Source organism: Corvus cornix, chromosome 5, assembly GCF_000738735.6.
Source record: "Corvus cornix cornix isolate S_Up_H32 chromosome 5, ASM73873v5, whole genome shotgun sequence".
Classification (NCBI taxonomy): domain Eukaryota; kingdom Metazoa; phylum Chordata; class Aves; order Passeriformes; family Corvidae; genus Corvus; species Corvus cornix.
Genome location: NC_046335.1, coordinates 59,295,655 through 59,308,994, shown reverse-complemented (window position 1 = coordinate 59,308,994; position 13,340 = coordinate 59,295,655). Strand labels below are relative to the sequence as shown.

Sequence of the window (13,340 nt, the reverse complement as noted above, 5' to 3'; positions counted from 1 at the left end):
TTCCTCCTCCTCCTCCTCCTCCTCCTCCTTCCCCCCGGCACCGGGACCCTCGGGCCGCTCGCCCGGGCCGGGGCGGAAGGGCTGGAACTTGCCCCCGAGCGATCCCGGGCCGCAGGTACGGCCAGTGCCCTGCCCGGGCTCAGGGGCGGGACACGGGGCTGCGGGGGCGAGTAGGGGCTTGGGGACCAAAAAATGGGGGGGTTGGGGACAAATGCAGGGCTTCGGGGACAAGAATAGGAGTCTGGGGACAAAAAGAAGTTTTGGGGAAATAATTTGGGGTCTTGGGACAAAAACAGAGGTTGGGGGGGGAAAGTAGGGGTTTAGGGACATAAATAGGGTTTTGGGGGCAAAAAGGGGGGTTTGGAATGCACCGAAATGGTGGGAGAAGGAGGTGGCAGCGTGAGGAGCCAGCAGGAGTATGGAAAAGGGGGATATGCCCAATGATCCATTGGCTCGTGCCATCCCCCCGAAAGCAGAGGTGGATCCCCTCCATGCCAGCCCCTAGGCATGGGGATGCTGTGTCCCTGTCCCCGGCCAGCCCAGCCTCCTGTCTCCGCAGGTTTCCGCCTTCCAAAATGCAGGATCTGCCTCCTTTGGTCCCCCCAAGAAGCCCCTCTGGGGCTGCGTGGGCAGGAGGGAACATTCCCAAATGTGTGTGATTCCCAAACCCCGGGGGCTCTGGGCCTGGGCTCCCGGTTTGCTGAGGTCGGTGTGGCCAGCTCAGCCTCATCCCCCTGGGAACACAGAAGCCGGACACATGTCCGAGCCCAAACCTGCTGGATTTCCCCCCGATGGGAGTCACGTCCCCCCCGCACCGTGGGCTCGCGTGGCTCCGTGAGCCGCTAAACCGGTGCCGCGTCCAGAAGCACCGCGCGGTGCCGCGCATCTGCTGCTCGCTGGCAGTGTCGGCACGGACATCCTCGCCCGGGGGGCTTGTGGCTGCGCCTGCAGGCACCGGCCATAATCCAACCCGCCAGCAAGCCCCGCTCGGCTGCTCCCCGCCACCTGCGAAGGTAGCTCCGCCTGGAGCCGGAGGATGCTCTCCCGCCTGGCCGCTCCATCCCTTGTCGCTCCACGGGAATGTTTCTGGCTTTATTTATTATTTCTCCCCCCCCCCCTCCCCGCCCCGTGCGGCAGCAGAAATCAGGGCAGGCGGGGAGGAGGAGGAGGAGGCAGGGAGCTATTTCGGGGAGCTGCTGTTATCTGCTCCGCGTTAATCCCCGGCTGGTGGGGGGAAGGTTTTCCCTGAGTGCTTTCCTGGGAGGGCGTATATGAAACATTGAAAAGCAGAGCGAGGAAGAAGAGGATTAGCCGGAGAGAGAGAGGAAGCTGGCTGCTGGCTTTGCTCGGGTTATCCATCCGCTCCACTTTTATGGATGCAGCAGCGTGAGCAATATCACTGGGGATTTTTTTTGTGCTGCGTTTTTTCCCTCCTTGCTCTCCCCACCCATTTCTCTCTTCCTTCTCAGAGATCGGTGTGCCGAGGTGCTTTTCCATCACCCTGGAAGTCCCCTCGCTCCCCTTCCTCCGGGCTGCACCGTAGCTGAGCTGTTGGGATAATGGAGCTCCAGGCTGTGGTATCCACGCTGGAAAGCGGGGAGCAGGACACAGTTCTCAAGGTTCTCCAGGTCTACAACCAAGAGGTGAGTGAGCATCAACCCCTCCCTCAAATCAGGGACTCCTAAAAAAATTATTGTCCAGATCCCAAGTAATACCTGGCCGGGAAATTAGAGTCAGCGTGAGGACCGAGTAGGAGGAGCTTTAATGTTAAGGCAGTTTTGGAGGTGCTGAGAGAGGCCAGGGGGGAGCTGCAGGTGAAACAATGTTGGGATTTGCAAGGCAAAGATGATTAGAGGTGACTGCTGGGATCTCGTACCGGCACGGCTCTGAAAGCAGGAAATAATGAATATGGAATATCAAACCCCAGTGATCTGGGAGCAGAGGTGGGAGCATTTCTAGCCTTAAAGTGAGAAAAGATTATCCGTGGTGGTAAATCTCTGCTTGGAGAAAGGAGACTGAGGGGAGACCTCAGCTGTTTACAGCTTCCTCTGGAGGGGCAGCTCCAATCTCTGCTCTCTGTGGCCAGTGACAGGACCCAAGGGAAGAGCTGGAGAGGTTTAGGTTGGATATTAGGAGAAGGTTCTTTCTCCCAGAGGATGTTCAGGCACCGAGCAGGCTCCCCAGGGAATGGTCATGGCCCCAAGGCTGCCTGGAGCTCCAGGAGCGTTTGGACAACAGGCACAGGGTGGAACTGTTGGGGTGTGTGTGCAGGGCAGGAGTTGGACTGGCTGATCCTTATGGATCCCTTCCCGCTCAGGATATTCTATGGCTCTGTGAAATCCTGCTTGACACCGACTCTGGTTGTCAGGGAAATTTCCTTCGGAGGTTTCCCCTGGGAGGGGCTGGCCCTGTGGATCACTCTGACTCACTCTGCACCAGGCTCTGGAGTAGGTGGAAGCCAGCAGGGAAAACCTGAGGAATATTTTGCAAGAGCGTGTGAGAGAATGTGTGGAACTATTCCTGACAGTCGGATTTGGAATGGGGAGGTATTGGCCAAGAAGGAGCAGGTGCCTGTTAAGGACAGCACTGGGGATTAACAGCACCAGCAGCAGGTGCAGCACTGGAGTCCTCAGGAGGGTGCAAACAGTGTCTGTGTGCCCCCCAAGCCACGATATCTCCTGTTGGATTCCCCCAGCTGGGTCCTTCCCGGGGTATCGGGCCTAGGGAACTGGAACCACAGGGTTTGCTGGCCCATCTGGAGGAAATGGAGCAGTCAAAGAGGATTATGAAACTGCAGATAAACCTGGCACGGCCTGGCATCGCTTCTGCTGCAAGACTGATGGGTCTGTATCCTTTTCCTGCGGATTTATTTTAATTCACTGTCGTGCATACAGTTTTTGGTTGCTGGGAATAAACTACAGCTAAAGCAAAACCCCAGGTGCGGCCAAAACACCCCCAAATGGGATTACAGCCTGCAGAGAGGATGCGCTGAGGGAAGAACAAGCAGCCTGCCTGTGGGTCACAGCGGTGCCGGGACCCAGCCTCCAGCTCCTGGCAACGTGGTCCAACAGCCTGTGGGTGGATCAGCTCCTGGAGCTCCCACACAGCCCCACGCCCGGGGCTGCTCCAGGCACTGTGTCCATCGCTGCTTCCAGACTGGACAGACCAGTCCCGTCCCCGGGCTCTCGGTGACTGCACACACAGGATCAGTGCTTCATCAGTTTTCGTTCTCCAAGCTAGCATCAAACTCTCTCTTGGTATGAGCAAGGATTGCCTCAGTCACTGGGAAGTGCTGCTTTTCCCCCGGCACCTGTGCTCTCCTGTGCTCTCCAGTTCTGTGGGAGCAGGTTTGGCCAGGAAGGAGACTGTCAGTGAAGAGCAACCAAAACAGCGAGAGAAGCCCGATGAATGGAGATCAGGAGTGTTTGTTAGGCAGGGGGCAGGATGGAGTGTGGAGATCAAGTCCCTGGTGTTTAAAGAACGGCCTAGATAACCACGAGGATCCATTCCCATGTGCCAGAGAGACAGGACTTCCTTTGGTCAGGAAAAGGAATAGTAAATGTCAAGGGGAGACGTGTAGGCACAGCTCAGTGGTGTCGCTGAGCAGGGGAATTACCGGCTCTGACGGGATACTGGGATTGGGATGAATACCCACTGTGCTGCTGCAGTATTTAAACTAAACCCAGTGGCATTCCACTGGTGCTGTGGATCCGGGGGTGATGCCCAGAATGGAAGCGGGGGGCTGTCAGGAGATGGTCTGTTTGCTGTTGCAGCGTGTTTCGGACCCGCTGCTTTCCAGCTGAATGTCCCTGCCCTGGTCCCATGGAGTTTTAACCTATTCCTTATTCTGATTGGTTTTGTTTCTCCCACAGAAATCTCAGTGCTTCACCTTCGAGGATGAGGAGCGGGAAGAGAGGAAGGTAGGCACACGCTGCTTGCTTTTCTCCTCTGGTCGGCGTGTAAATCTGCTGCTCCGTACTCATGTCCAGCTGGGCTTGGCAAGCAGCTCCCACAGGAGAGGAAATGAGAGTTTTCCATTAACTTGGTTAGGGAGTGGTGTGCCTGGAGTGCCTGGCTGTGTTTTTTGCATCAGGAGTTGGCGGTTTGGATAAAGGGCAGCATCCGTCCGGCATTAGCAGTGGTTCCATGACCCACATAGTGCCAGCCACGGCTGTGATCCCTGGGGCCTCCGGGCAGGGATCACAGCTGTGCCAGCTCCGGGGGAGGGCCAGGGGCTCTGCTGGCAGCCAGCAGCGGGATTTGCCCGGAGCTGTGTGTCAGCAGATCCTTTAAGCTGGTATAACCTGGCACTTGGAGGGAAGGAGCACTCTGCCTGCTCATTCCTGCTCCTGCAGCTCTTCGTGCCAGGGCAGGCCTCAGCCTGGCTGTTCTGCCGCAAGGATGACTGTTTTCTTTGGATTGTTTTCCAGCTGGCTCAGTTCTGTGGTCAGTTCACTGGTGGATGGTGCCAATGCCTGTGTTAGCACAGCAAGTACAGGCCAGCTGACCCGGGCGGAGAGCGGGGCCTCCTTTGGCTGTGCCAGGGCCAGCTGCGGCCCCACGGAGTGTTCCAGGCACAGCCTGAAACGTGGGACTGGATCTGATGAGATCCGAGCTCTTTGCCTTGCACTGACCCGCTGCTTGAGCTGGGACAGTCACACAGAGCATGGCTCTGGGCATAGGGTCCCACTTTTGGGGTGTATGCCCCAAATACGAGTTGAGCATCACCACCAGCTCCTGGTGCTTGGGTGTTCAGATGGTTCAGCTTCAGGCACACACCCCGAGATCTCTTTCTCCTGAGCCAGCCCGAGGCTTTGGTTGCTGGGGCTGAACCTGAAGCTCTGTCTCTGTGTGAGGAAGGAGAAGAGAGCAGCTGTACTTCCTCATTTCCCCAGGATGTGAGTGTGGGGCGCATCACGAGCCTCGCATTAGGGACGGAAGTTCAGTTTTTCTTCATTCCTTCCCGCAGCAGTTTCATTCCACCAGGGGAGAGTCAGGTTGGACATCAGGAGGAATTTCTTCATGGGAAGGGCGGTCAGGCATTGGAAGGGGCTGCCCAGGGAGGTGGTGTGGTCATTGTCTGTCTCTGGAGGTATTCAAGGAACGCCTGGACGTGGCCTGGTGTGGTGGTGAAGGTGCTGATTGGTCACAGGTTGGACTTGATGGTCTTGGAGGTCTTTTCCAACCTGGATGATTATGAATAATGACTAATGATTATGATTAATGATTTCAACCTTAATGATTCTCTGATTATTTCGAAGTGTAACCAATGGGGCTGTGTTAGGCTAGTTACAAACCTCATTTTTGGGTTCTTTCACTCTTGTAACGTCACAGGAAGACCTGTGCTCTGAGCTGTGTTGTGTTTGAGGTCCGGTGGGCTCCTGCAGCGGTGTGTGTGGGTTACTGCTGTGACGTCAAGTGTTGCCACACGTGGTTCAGCCTGAGCTGCCCGTGTCTGTGAGGCCTTACCTGTGCTCTCGTGCTGCTCCGTGACTCACTGTTCCCCATGAGCTTTGCAGCTCCCGTGAATTGTGTTAGTGGGGCGCTGCCAGTCTGTACCCATGGAGGATCTGGGCCAGTAGGGCTCCAGACAGCACTGAAATTGAGGAGATGCTGCTTATTTGAATCTCCTGAGGTCCCTTCACCTCTTTTCCCAAGGCACCACGTGCTCTCTTCACCTCCCTTGGGTCCTGTGTCCCTCCCTTGTGCAGGGGGGCAGGTCGGCCCTGCCAGCCTGAACCATCCTCACCAGGGCAGAGCCACCACAGGGACCTGTTTGTGCTCTCCCTCTACACCCAATACCCTCTGCAAGACATTTTTTTCCTGGTTGTTCTTGCCCAAACTGGTCAGGATCAATGCCAGATCCAGGCACTTCCCGAGTGCTGCCGAGTGCACACCTGAGTGGGCCCAGGTGACACTGCTGTTGTCCAGGGCAGAGCACGCTAGGGCCGGAGGGAGCGCTGGGAAGCATCAGTATCCAAGGCATTGCTTGTTTCCAACTGCACAGAAAATGGCCCAGCTGCTGATCAGGTTCCTGGAGAGGGAGCTGCAGCCGTCCTGCCAGGTCACCTGCCTGGAGAGCATCCGCATCCTGTCCCGGGACAAGCACTGCCTCGACCCTTTCACCACCAAGGAAGGCCTGAAGACCCTCTCCAGGCACGCCGGCATCGATTACTCGGAGGAGCTCATCCGGGAGGTCCCAGACTTGGATGTAATCCTGGAATCCCTGAAATGCCTGTGCAACATTGTGTTCAGCAGCGCCATGGCGCAGGAGCTGACGGCAGAGGGGCGGCTGGTGGTGGGGCTGGCCCGGCGCATCAAGCTCTACAACGAGCGCAGTCTTCCTCACGACATCAAGTTCTTCGACCTGCGCCTGCTGTTCCTGCTGACGGCCCTCAGGGTGGACGTCCGGCAGCAGCTCGCCCAGGAGCTCCGAGGCATCAGCCTCATGACAGACACCCTGGAGCTCACCCTCAGCGTCAAGTGGTTGGACCCCTACGAAGTTGCCACTGAGGAGGGACTTCTCCCGCCTTTGCCGCGGCAGGAGACGGAGCGAGCCATGGAGATCCTCAAAGTGCTGTTCAACATCACCTTTGATTCCAGCAAGAGGGAGGTGGACGAGGTGAGCTCCTTGGGCCCAGGGCATTCACGTGTCTCCGGGCTCTGGCTTTGCAGGTTTTCTCCTCCCTTGCGTTTCCTCGTGTCCCAGGCTGGTCCTTGTGCACCCTCAGGGCGGTGAGGGCCTCGGGTGTCCTTGGGGCACTGCCTCTGTCCAGTGCAGTATCACCCCTGACTTTACCTGTGCTTTTAGAGCATTCCCAAAGGGAGAATTGAGAGTCTGCTTCCCTTGGAGCGCCCTGCAGTCCATGGTCAGGCTGCTGGGGGGGGATAGGCTGCAGGCTCTGGGGTGTGTGGGATCCCCTTTGCTGATGGAGCTGTTCCTTTCTCCATGCTGGGGCCAGGAAGATGCTGCTTTGTACCGGCATTTGGGTGCCCTCCTGCGCCACTGCCTCATGATCTCCGCCGACGGCGAGGACCGCACCGAGGAGTTCCACAGGTCTGTGTTGGGAAGAGCTTCACCTGCAGCTTCACCAGCTCCCCCAGGCACATCCTGCCTGACCTTGGGCGTTTGGGAGGGACCCTGCTGACCAGCAGCTCTTGGGGTTGGCCTGGGGATCCCTCACGCTCCCGGAACTCAGAAACAGCTTTTCCTGCCCTGGGAATGCCATGTGGGAATACCACGGCCTCCTGGCCCCTGAGATCTTGTTCCATGTCCTGTGTCAGGCTGTCCCAGCGGTGACATCCACCTCAGTGGGCAACTGGCCAGAGAAGAAGTGTGCTGCTTTAATTAAAAAGTCCATGAGGTGGCCTTAATTAGCCTTAAGCCATGCTGAGAAGTTGGCTGTCATGTTGCCGGGCGTTATTGGTGCAGGGGTTTCGGCTCGGAGCAGGCGGCACTGCCTTGTCCCCAAGAACACATAGTCAGGGGGATCCCAAGCAGTGCTGGCGTGGAACGTCAGGATGAGGAGTGAAGCAGGAGACTCCACAGACAGACCTTGGACCACCCAGATTGGTCCTGCTTGGCTCTGTGTCTAGATATATGGGTTCTCAGTTGTCACTGAAGTCTCTTGGACTCTCAGCATATAGTTCAGCTGCCCAAAAAGTGTTTCAAGTTATTCCCTTTCAGCGGTGTGAGGAGCTTGAGATGCTCCAGGAGAACTCGGATCGCAGGGTCCTCACACTCCCACAAGTTAATGACGGGCCTTCGTTTCTGCAGAGCTGGAGAACTTCTGGGAGCAAAGCCCCGTCACTGTGTGTTCACTTCTCTTCTCTTCCACACGTGCAGCCACACGGTCAACCTGCTGGGCAACCTGCCCCTGAAGTGTCTGGATGTGCTGCTGACTCCCAAAGTGCAGCCGGGCTCGCTGGAGTACATGGGCGTCAACATGGATGCGGTCAGCATCCTCCTGGACTTCCTGGAGCGGCGCCTGGACAGGGTGAGTGCTGGGGCCACTGCTTCCCACAGGTCCAGGGCACCTTTCCCTCAGCCTGGAAGAGCCTGGTGGGAGCACCACGCTTGGTTTGCAGTTAGCCCTTTGTAGGGGGGACAGCCTTTGGCAGAGCTGTGGTTGGTGGGACTAAACCAGCATCTCTGGACTGGGAAGGTGACTGCCATTGCTTTGAGGGCTGCAGGCAGTGAGATCAGTGGAACAGGGGATGATTAGCTGATAATTAACTGGGTGATTGAAAAATCAGCCCTGTTTCACTCAGCAGTGATCCAGTGGGCAGCTCTGGAAGCCTGAGTTGGTGTTACTTTCAAACTTGAGTACAGTTTTCAGCCTCTGGAGTTGTTCCAAAGGGCCTCCAAATTCTACCACTGCACTTCTCTGCCCTGGATGCCCGGCCCAAGTATTTCTGGCACTGCCTGTGCCACAGCGAGTGGTGTGGGGAGGGAGGAGGCACTGAATGCCTGTGGCAGAGGTCGGGAAGCTCCGTGTCCATCCATCTCCCTGATGGTCTGTGCTCGTGTTCTCCAGCATGAGCCACACAAGCTGAGCTCAGCATGACTGACGTGCTGCTCCTTCTGGGGATGTTTCTGCAGGGCCACAAGCTGAAGGAGAACCTGACCCCTGTGCTGAACCTGCTGACGGAGAGCGCCCGGGTCCACCGGCAGACCAGGAAGTTCCTGAAGGCCAGGGTAGGCTGTGCTCAGCCCCACGTTCCGGGGTGCTGCCCTGAGGGGAGCGCAGACGAGCAAAGCCCTGCCTATGGCCACGCTCTGGGTCCTGCCGGGGGTGGCTGAGGCCTGTGGCACCCGCAGCGACCCGTCACCCTCGCTGTGGCCCTGCAGGTGCTGCCGCCACTGCGGGACGTGCGGAACCGGCCGGAGGTGGGGAATTCCCTGCGGAACAAGCTGGTGAGGCTCATGACCCACATCGACACCGACGTCAAGCACTGCGCCGCCGAGTTCCTCTTCGTGCTCTGCAAGGAGAGCGGTGAGTCCTGTGGGGCTTCCACAGGGAGACCCTGGGACGGGGACCCTCTGCAGGGCTTCTGCCTTCCCTTTGGGACAGCCCTGCCGAGTGGGGGAAAAGGGGAGCGCTCCAGGAGCTCTGTGGGAAGGAGGTGGTGCCTCGCAGGCCAGCGGCGAGGGACAGGCTGTGCTGGAGGACAGCCCAGCCCCCTGCACGCAGCCTGGCCCCCGTTCAGCCCCCACACATGGGCCTTGCTCCCTGTCAGCATCTCCGTGTCTCCGTGGCCTGGAGGCACGGCACAACCGCGCTGCTGGGGCTGGCGGGGAACACGGGGCTGGCGGCGGGGGGAGCCCAGCGTGGCGTCTGTCCCTTCTCCCGGCAGTGTCCCGCTTTGTGAAGTACACGGGCTACGGCAATGCCGCGGGGCTGCTGGCGGCACGGGGCCTCATGGCTGGCGGCCGGGAAGAGGGGGAGTACTCGGAGGATGAAGACACGGACACGGAGGAGTACAAAGAGGCAAAGCCCAAGTAAAGAGATCTGCTCCCCCTCTAGAGCTCCCCTCCTCCCTCACCTTCCTCCCACTCCTGCTTTATCCTTCTTGGTGCACCTGCTGCCATCTCCTTGTTCTGCTCTTCCACGTGCAGCAGGGGTGGAAGTGCCCGTTACTCCTATCCCTCTCCAGAGCTCAATGTTGCTACACCCAGCTAGTTTTTGGTTCCTCTTTTTCCCTTCCCTCTCTTTCTTTTCCCCTTCTCTCTCTTTTTCTTTCTCTTTGTCTCTCCTTTCCTGCACAATGGGTGGTGTCTCGAGGGTGGGGGTCCAGGCCCGTGCCCACCCGTGTGTCCCACACTCACCGGCTTCCTGTTCAGTGTCCCTGCAGGTTGGGTTCGTTGGGATTTTCTCCATTAGCTTTTGTCTCCTGCCTTGAGGAGAGGGAGGAAATGTCACCTGCCCTCGTGTACCTCATTTCCAGTGGCACCGTGGCATTGGCAGGAGGGGGTGTTGGAGAAAAGGGAGGTGTTTATAAGGATGTAGGTCAGAAGCCCTCGGAGCACTGTGATGGCACTTGGGGCTCAGGATACAAACAGTGGTGACAGCCAGTCCTGTCGTGCCATTCCTCTGCTCCATGAGGCTCAGAAGGGTTCCAAACAGCCCTTTGTAACCTGCTGTCCCCCTCCTGAGCCCTGGCCTCCCTGCTCTCTGTGCAGCATCAACCCCGTGACGGGACGTGTGGAGGAGAAGCTGCCCAACCCCATGGAAGGGATGACGGAGGAGCAGAAGGAGCACGAAGCCATGAAATTGGTCAACATGTTTGACAAGTTGTCCAGGTACTGGGACATGGTGTGTGTCCGGGGGTGCATCTGTCACAAACCTTCCTTTGGCTGTGTTCCCAAGGCCTGAAGGGATCTAGGAGAGGGAGTGGTAGGGGATGTGTGGGGAAACTTCCCTCAGCATGGCCCCATGACGTGCCGGGGAAGCGCTGCCAGCCCCTCCAGCTTTGGCAGGATGGGACACTGTGGAACTCCTCGCTGTGCCTGCACTGTTCCCAAGCACCTGCTGCTCGCCAGCTTTGTCCAGGTGCTTGGGAAGGACAGCAGCCTCTGTCGTGGCAGTGCTGCTCAGGGGGAAGCAGCATTTTGGGGACAGATGGGGGGGACAGATGGCAGCCAGCGCCACTAGCCACTTTCCCTGTTGGAGTGCTTTCTCCAGTCGTGTCTGACCCAGAGGAGCCCAGCTGAGTTCAGGCTTCCGAGAGTAGGAGGGAAGTAACCCCAGGATGTGTCGGAGGGAGAGCAGCACGGACCCTGGTGCTGGTTTCCCTCTGGGAATCCTGAACCACACAGAACAGGACTCTAGAAGGGAGCCTATTCCAGGGAATAGGATTGTGCTTCCAGGCCATTGCTTTGCCATGCTGCAAGTTTTAGGGCTGGGACTGTCCCCGCTTCTCACACAGGATCTTTAGTGGTGCCGGGGGTGTTTCAGGCCATTTCCACAAGCCCCACATTCCTGCTGTATTCCTGGTGTGTTCCCGTGCTCCGCTGCAGCTCCGCCCGACCTTCCCCCTCTCCCCTGGCTGCAGGGAGAAGGTGATCCAGCCCATGGGCATCACCCCGAGCGGCAACCTGGCGCCCATGGAGAACGCCATCCGCAACATCGCCGACGAGCGCTCGTCCTCCGACTCGGACCTGGGGCTGGACTGACCCGGCCCCAGCCACGGAGAGCCGGGCTCCAGCCGCTCTCCCTCGGAACTGGTGCTGCACCCAGGGGCTGGCACTGCGCCAGGACTCTCCCTGTGGGATCTGGATCCAGCCTGGACCCCTCACAGCCCACCACATGGAACACCCGCCTCCTTCCCAGCTCCATAGCCACCTCTCCTTCCAGAGGTCTCCGTGACCTGGCTCCGCCTCGGTCTCTCCTGTCAGCAGCCTTGAGGATTTCACACTCCAAATTGCTTCCAGGACTCTCCAGCAGGATTTTTGGTTTTTAAGTATGTGCTGTTTGGGAAGAAGAGTCAGGGGGAGGCTCTTCCTGCCACTCCACCACGGTTCAGTGATGCACGGAGCCTCCGGTGTGCACGCGGCTGTGTGTGCGCCCGGCCCCACAGTGGGGCTGCTCCCCAGGAATGCCGTGGGAAGGGGGGCTGCCAGAGAGGGGTGTGGGCCTCCAGCGGGAGTGGCATCCGCAGGGTGTGGTGCAGGTGGCCGTGTCCATGTCCGTGCACACCCGGAGCGTGTGGGTGAGCAGAGCAGAGCCCGGCCAGGCCCTGGAAGCTTCCAGCATTCCACTGGCCGCAGGAGAGAGCGCGCGGGCGGCTGCTGGGAATGCTCCGATGTCCCTTCCCTGGCACTGGGCGCTGTCCCTGTCACCACCCAGCTGGGTTTGGGCGTTCGCCTCTCCCCACCTCCCCCTTTCCAGACGAAAGGCCAATACCTGTGCTCTGCCCTTGGCTCCTCCTCGCTGTCCCCAGGTCACTGTGTCCCCCAGGGGCTGCTCTCGGGCCTGGTGTAGACTCGTCTTTATTTTTATTCCTGTTTTCTTTGGAAAGAAAATCTTCCCGTTGGTCTCATGTGCCCGAGTTCCCAAACCTCCCGTCACGAGTAGGAATGCACAAGTGACGCTAGAATAAAGCCAGCCTGACACGTGGGAGCATGGCCGTGATTCCTCCGAGCAGGGAAATCCCCCTGGCTGTCCCCATGGCAGAGGATCCTGCAGAGGTGTTCCTGCCCTTAGGTGTCCTTAGGAGCAGGGGTGTTCCTGGACGTGGTCCTGGAGGTGAAGAGCTGGAGGGGTGCTTTGCTTGGCTTTCCCGTTTCCACTGCTGAGGCCCCTCAAGGCAAGGAGCATATTGAGGGGCTGGAGCATGTCCAGGGGAGGGAATGGAGCTGGGGAAGGGTCTGGAGCACAAGGAGCTGAGGAGGCTCAGCCTGGAGAAAAGGAGGCTCTGGGGAGATCCCTGACAGGAGGGGGCAGCTCCCAGGGAACAGGGACAGGACAGGAGGAAATGGCCTCAAGCTGTGCCAGGGCAGGTTCAGGTTGGACACCAAGGAAGAATTTCCGCATGGAAAGGGCTGTCAGCCACTGGAAGGGGCTGCCCAGGGAGGTTTGGAGTCCCCTCCCTGGAGGTGTCCAGGGAAGGCCTGAAGGCGGCACTCAGTGCTCTGGGCTGGGGACAAGGTGGGGACCGGGCACAGGGTGGACTCGATGATTTTGGAGGTCTTTTCTAAGCTGGATGATTCTGTGGTTCCATTTAGTTCCTGACTGACCCCCAAGTGCCATTCCAGGCTGCTGGGCTGGGGACAGCCCTGCTCTGTCACAGTGTGAGCTTTTAGGCCAATTGCATCTTTCTCTTTTTAACTAGCAACCCCCCCCCAGCCCTTCTGTGTGCAGACACAGACCCCTGATCCCTTCCCAGCTGCTGAAGCTTTCCCAAGCTTTCTGTGCAAAAGGAAAAGGGGGGTTTGGTGCTTTTAATGCAATTGCTTCTGATATTGCTGTTTGAATTTTCCAGAGAGCTTAAATCCCCAAGAACAGCTGCCAGGCCTGGCCTGGAATGCCCTGGAGCAGGGGCTGAGCTTGGCACTGGGCGTTTTGGGGGGGGGTGTTCATAGAATCAGGGAACTCTGTTTTGGGGGGAAGCAGGGGATGGTTAAAAACGAAGTCCCCACCATTTCCAGTGTGGATCCATAAGGCTCTGCGTTGTGTTCTGTCAGGTTTGGGACAGAGCAGGACATGGCTGCAGTGCTGTGACGCTGCCACCCCCCAGGATGGCATCTACAGCAGGGAAAGGCACTTGTGTGAGGGGGAAAAAGGGAAAAAAGGTACTGAAAAGCAGGTGAAAGAAGCAGTGGTGGGAACAGAAGGTGT

General features: G+C 58.4%; 1 protein-coding gene across 5 annotated transcripts; it reads left to right on the top strand.

Annotated features, from left to right (window-relative positions):
- The first annotated feature begins 7 nt into the window (after positions 1 to 7).
- Positions 8 to 12,122, top strand: RIC8A (RIC8 guanine nucleotide exchange factor A). 5 transcript variants are annotated; one of them, XM_039552849.1, is made up of 11 exons: positions 8 to 115; positions 1,470 to 1,643; positions 3,873 to 3,920; positions 6,008 to 6,622; positions 6,963 to 7,057; positions 7,847 to 7,997; positions 8,603 to 8,698; positions 8,852 to 8,996; positions 9,358 to 9,502; positions 10,184 to 10,303; positions 11,056 to 11,176. In XM_039552849.1, the coding sequence occupies exons 2-11, from the start codon at positions 1,560 to 1,562 to the stop codon at positions 11,174 to 11,176; spliced, it is 1,620 nt and encodes a 539-aa protein (XP_039408783.1). In that variant the 5' UTR covers positions 8 to 115; positions 1,470 to 1,559. The 5 variants fall into 5 exon arrangements, with proteins under 5 accessions (XP_039408783.1, XP_039408785.1, XP_039408784.1 ...); XM_039552851.1 differs by lacking the exon at positions 8 to 115 and adding an exon at positions 915 to 1,013; XM_039552850.1 differs by lacking the exon at positions 8 to 115 and adding an exon at positions 1,174 to 1,386.
- The last annotated feature ends 1,218 nt before the right edge of the window (positions 12,123 to 13,340 follow it).